This window comes from Crocodylus porosus, unplaced genomic scaffold (genome assembly GCF_001723895.1).
Source record: "Crocodylus porosus isolate Cpor-Errol unplaced genomic scaffold, CroPor_comp1, whole genome shotgun sequence".
NCBI classification, from domain to species: Eukaryota; Metazoa; Chordata; order Crocodylia; family Crocodylidae; genus Crocodylus; species Crocodylus porosus.
Window position 1 is genome coordinate 41,550,240 of NW_017728886.1, and position 5,979 is coordinate 41,556,218.

The 5,979-nt window shown below is 45.8% G+C and overlaps 1 protein-coding gene across 1 annotated transcript; it reads left to right on the top strand.

Moving 5' to 3' along the window:
• The first annotated feature begins 6 nt into the window (after positions 1–6).
• On the top strand, positions 7–4,647 carry GATAD1 (GATA zinc finger domain containing 1). The gene is made up of 5 exons (XM_019533159.1): positions 7–212; positions 290–415; positions 1,173–1,232; positions 3,042–3,225; positions 3,943–4,647. The coding sequence occupies exons 1-5, from the start codon at positions 27–29 to the stop codon at positions 4,131–4,133; spliced, it is 747 nt and encodes a 248-aa protein (XP_019388704.1). The 5' UTR covers positions 7–26; the 3' UTR covers positions 4,134–4,647.
• The last annotated feature ends 1,332 nt before the right edge of the window (positions 4,648–5,979 follow it).

Genomic DNA, 5,979 nt, shown 5'->3' on the forward strand with positions numbered 1-5,979 from the left:
CGCGGGGCCCGGGCGCGGCGGTCGCGATGCCGCTGGGGCTGAAGCCGACGTGTAGCGTGTGCCGCAGCACCTCCTCGTCCATGTGGAAGAAGGGCGGGCAGGGCGAGATCCTGTGCAACAACTGCACGGCCCGGCCCGGCCCCGCCGCGCCCGGCGCCTTCGCCACCACCTCGGCCGCCACCCAGCACAGCAACGGCGGCGGCGGCAAGCAGGTGAGGCCGGGCCGGGCTGGGGCGGAAGTGTGGGGCAGCCCAGCCCGGCCCGGCCCTAACGCGCCGTGTCCCCGCAGAGCAAGCAGGAGATCCACCGCCGCTCCGCCCGCCTGCGCAACACCAAGTACAAGTCGGCGCCGGCCGCGGAGAAGAAGGTGTCCACCAAGGGCAAGGGCCGCCGGCACATCTTCAAGCTGAAGAACGTAAGCGCCGGGCCCCAGTGACAGCCTCCCACACGGGGGCGCCAGAGCCCTGGCATCCCGCCGGGGGAGCGGTGGCCCTGGTCTCGGGCCCCGTGGAGCGCCCTGATCATCCCGGCGCGCGGGGCAGGGCAGCACCAGGCCCCAGGGCCCAAGCCTGGTGTGGGGGCCAGACCAGGAGGCGAGGGCGCTGAACCTATCCCAGGGCGAGGGGGTGGTGCCGGGAGGTCCCAGGACCCAAGCCCACCCTGCAAGGCAGGCGTGTTTTATCATATACGATTGACGTGGGCTTGACACTCATGGAGCAAGCAGGGTGCTATTGGGTATAGGTCATGTCATTTTAGGGTTAACTGAAGAGAGAACAAGGATGGGAGGGAGGTCATAGGTTCAAAATGACTGCACCAAAAAGAGACATGTTTGAGGGCCAATAGGCACTGTCCAAGTCCAAGATGCACAGGGCAGGAACCCTGTGGCCTGATCCAGCCCATGTCCAGCACCGCTCATAGGGCCAAAGGGTTAAACACCACTGTCCTACACCAATCCACTAACCTCTTAGCAAAACTACCCAGAGCTCCATTCCCCTCTTTTTATGTTAAACCTTCAGTCTGAGAGAACAGAAATATTAGTGACACCACAATCTTTGATTATATCATAAAAATATCATGGTCAAAGGAGTGCTCCTCTGTACAGCAAAAAGCATTGTCTGTTTTCATGCAATTCTTTTAACCACCTCCTTTTATGCTGTGGTTTGTTTTTTTAGCCCATCAAGGCTCCTGAGTCTGTATCCACCATAATCACAGCAGAATCTCTCTTTTACAAGGTAAAGTGCATGTTCAAAAAAAGATTTTTGCCATTGTCCTTGTTCCAGAATCTTAAAAAGTTACCACAAATAGTAAAAGGATATTTTTTTCCAGGAGAATTTACTTTCCCCTCAGTCTGTAATATTTTATCGTTACCTGGTTACTCGTGAATTGTTTACTTCAGAAGACAATTGCAGAAGTTCTCTCTTGTTTTTTTTCTCTGAGGGTTAAGCATCAAATTGTATGAGTTGCATTATAGACCCAGCTTTTTTTAACTGAAGGTTGTAGAATTGTACTTCTTAATTTGTGAATAAAAGGGTTACTCTGGAAGCTAAGTAAAAGTGATCACCAAAAATAATTGAAATGTACAGCTTTGATGTAGAGTTTGCCTATAAGTAGCCTTTGAGTAGTCATAAATGTTAGTGCAACCAGTGTGAATGGTAAAGTGACTTTCAGACACAAAGGGAACAATAAATAATGGATAGGTCCATGAAAACATAGTCCAAACTTAAAAGAGAAAAAAACATTCTGTTTCTGGTATGAGTGTTTCTACCAATTCTATAAATATAAATTCTTATATTGCCTGTTTTCTTTTTAACAGAAACTATAATAGGATGTTTACAGCAGAGCCTATAGTTGGGGTATAACTGAACAATAGGAGTATTTAAACCAAAAAAAAAGAAAAAACACTTAGCTGCCTTGTTCATGGGGGTAAATCAGGACCAATGGTAAATAAGTCACTGGTTACCTCAAAAACCCTGTTTATGTTACTGAAAATGTGTCTGCTGGCTAGTTGTGGTAGCAGTCATTCTTTGTTGCAGTCCATGGAGGGTCTAAGTCAGTGATCCTTAACCTTTGACTCTAGAATCACAGGCGGCTCCTTAGAGCGGTGTTCAGAGGGTTTTTCTGAATACTATTCCAGTAGGAGGGAGATGAAACCCAGATCCTTCCCAGAAATTGGTAGATGTTATATAGGTCTCTATCAGTGCTCTCCATTCAGGATAGCTGGAGAACAAGTATTTCATTTCAGAAAAAAAACCTGGTATTTGAAATTTGCCTTCATTCTGCACTCAGGCAAAACAGAGACCTTTCAAAATTTATTGTTCTAAAAAGTGGGGGAGGTGTAAAATATCTACCATGGGCATTGCCTACTGACCTGTCATGTAAAATATTCAGTTTTAAGTGTTCTCTGAATCCAGTGGAATGGGGACTTCACCTGGGCCTCCTATGTGTAAGCATCTCTCATGTAAGCATCATAATCTCTAGGCTTTTGCTGCTGTGGTAGTGATAAGGTATCCCCCCATCTGACCAAAAATTACATCCTTTAAGAATCCTGATGAAAGGTCATCTCATTAGATACATTTCTGCAAACAGCCACAGTTTTGATGAGATTTACCAGGAGAAAATTAGCTTTAGTTTAATGTTGTTTACATTATGTTGCATTATTATAATATGCTGCAGTCGCTGTAATACAGCGGTGCATTGACGTTACAGCACAGTACCAGGGTACCTTATGGTCCTGAAGAAGTGAGTAGCTCTATGAATTAGAGGTTCACTGGCATAGGGTAGAAGCAGCTGTGGATCTGTAACTCGGGCCACTAGAGACAAGGCATTTGTGTATAAACAGTGCTGTAGACTGCTTGAGTGAAAATGGGCTTTGTATCACAGCTCCCTCTTCCTTTTGATTTGTGTGGCTGATTTGATGATGCCCTTGGAGAAGGTTGAGATAATTTGGTAGTTAAGGCACCCTGAATAGGGCTGAGGACAGCTGTATGCAGCTGCTTCTGAAATCAGATTTTTCTAAAAGTAATTATCCATATCTCTTCCAGGGAGTGTACTATCAAATTGGAGACGTTGTTTCAGTGATGGATGAGCAGGATGGAAAAATGTACTATGCTCAGATTAGGGGATTTATTCAGGACCAATACTGTGAAAAGAGTGCTGCACTGACATGGCTTATTCCTACCCAAGCCAGTCCCAAAGACTGTTTTGACCCTGCATCCTATATCATTGGTAAGCACCAAGACTTTTTGTACCTGTCTACCCTGCTGCAAATTATCATAAAATAAATAGGACCTGGATGACACATAGTGTTTAAACAGTTTTTAGCATCATCTGGCATTGCTGTTTTCAGTGGTGCTCAACCTTCGGCCAGATGAGTGGCATGGGACTTCTCTTCAGGCTGTATCAGCCTGGTGCAGCCCTGGCCAGCCTCTGTATGCCCAGGTTGGGCCCTGTGCTGAACCTGCATGCTGGGATCAGGCTGTGGCACCCTGTGCCATACCCACCCAGCCCTGCACACTGAGAGCAAGCCCTGTTCCACTCTGTGTATCCAGTCTAATGTACAGGACCATTCTTTCCAGTCTGTGAGGCTCCCCACAGGTCTGAAAATTTGACAGCAGGGGAGAGGCAACTGTTCCCCGGTGCCAAATGCTTGGACGCTTGGGGAGACCCACAGATTAGATATACAACTCTTGGAGCTGGATGTGGCCAGGGGTTGAGCATCCCTAGTTCTTAGCTTCTTAAACCTTCATTCTACAAATTTAAGAGATTCCTTGCCTAACTAACAGTGATTAGATACTTTAAGTGTCTTAAGTATTTTAACTTGCCTAACTAACCTCTGTGTTAGCAATTTGAATGATGAGTGTTCTTTAATATTGCTGGCTGTTGGATATTAAGTTTAGTCTGCACATTATTGGTAGACTTAAAACTTTGATTTTTGTGTTTCAGGACCAGAAGAAGACCTTCCAAGAAAAATGGAGTATTTAGAATTCATCTGTCATGCACCTTCAGAATATTTCAAATCTCGATCATCTCCATTTCCTACTGTTCCTACTAGACCAGAAAAAGGCTATATCTGGACTCATGTTGGACCTACTCCTGCAATCTCCATTAAGGAAACTGTTACCAACAACTTATAATTTCCTTTCCTATCTTTTTTAAGGATATGCCAAAACCAGTATTTACCGAATTCTCAGTTTTCACATGTGGACCTTTTACAAGATGCTCTAAAAATCCTTTTTTATTAATTGTTCAGTTGGCCATGTGGCTTAAGGAGGCTTATTTATTTTAAATTATCTAACTTGAGAAAGAGAAGTTTCTTCCAACTGAATGTTTCTGTTTCCCTCCCTTCTTCCATTCAAAACCCAATTCTTCTGTCATCATTGCTTGGTTAGAAAAAAACAAGATCTTTATTTTTCTTTCTACTGATGAGTGACTTCTCACAGTTGCTTGGGACTGTAAATTTAATAACGTTTTCCAAAGTGACTAGCAATATCCATAAAAGCATGGACCATCACTACTTACACAACTTTCGATGTGGAAAGTGTGGGGTATATTTTTTATTCTCAAGTGACTTTAAAGGCTAAAATTGATGTTAATGTCTTTAAAAAAAATGAAAGTAATTTCAAATAAAACTTGAAGGTTTAAACTGGATCGATAAAATTACCAAATTTCTGCCTATCAAGATTCCTGCATATGTAGTAGTGAGAAATTACTAGACCATGGTACAAAAACAGTGTTACCCTCAGCCAACATATATACATGCACATGAAGAGGCATCTAGGAAAGAAGTTATCTTGGATTAGAGATGAACTTCCCTGGTGGTTGGTTGCATCATGCATCAGCTTATGGAGGCAGTTAGGTCAAGGGATGTTATTGTCATGGGTGACCTAAACCACCCAGACATTTGCTGGGAGGAGCAGAGAACCAGGTCTGACTGCTCCCGTAGGTTCCTGACTATTACAGGACCTTCACCTTATCCAGGAAGTGCACAGCCCCACTAGGGGTAATGCCTTGCTGGACCCGGTCCTGGCCATGGGGGATGACCTGGTGAGGGGACTACAGGTCCTTGACCACCTGGACAACAGCAATCATCACCTGCTGGATTTCACTATCCAACACAGGGTGTCAAGGGCTTATACCAAGGCTAAAGCCCTTTACTTCAGAAGGGCCAACTTCAATGAGCCTAGGAGACTACTGGAGGAGGCACTGAGGGCCCAGAAGGTAGAAGAGTTGGGAGCCCACGAGGGGTGGTTGTACCTTAAGGGGGGTGATCCTCCAGGCCCAAAGGATAACAGTCCCTGAGAGAAGCAAAGGGGGTGAGAATGCTCAGAAACCCCCTTGGCTCAGCAAGGTCATTCAGCCATACATTAGGACTAAAAGGGGGGGCATTCAACCATTGGAAGGGAGGAACTATCACCAAGGAGGAGTACTCCTCCTTGGCCCGTGAGTATAGGAGGGCTATTAGGAAGGCCAAGGCAGAGATGGAACTCAGGCTACCATCCAGGATTAAGGACAACAAAAAGTCCTTTTTCAAGTACATTGGGAACAAGTTCTCTTGCACCAGGCAATGTAGGGAGTAGTGGTGGATGGGTTGTACTTAACCTGGCGAGATGTGAGCAGTGGGGTACCCCAGGGCTCGGTCCTTAGACCCACACTGTTTAACATCATTGGCAACTTGGATGACGGGGTGGAAAGCACATCTGAGTTTGCTGATGACACTAAGATGTGGGGTGAGGTGGACACACTTGAAGGGAGAGAGAGGCTGCAAATAGACAGACTACAAAAGTGAGCAGATGAGAATAGGATGGGGTTCAATGTAGGCAAATGCAGGGTGCCGCACCTTGGGAGAAGGAATCCACAGCATACATACAGGCTGGGGAGTTCCCCTCTTGAAAGCACAAAGGCGGAACGAGATCTTGGAGTCATTATTGACTCCAAGATGAACATGAGTCGCCAATGCCAGACCACAGCCAGCAAGGCCAG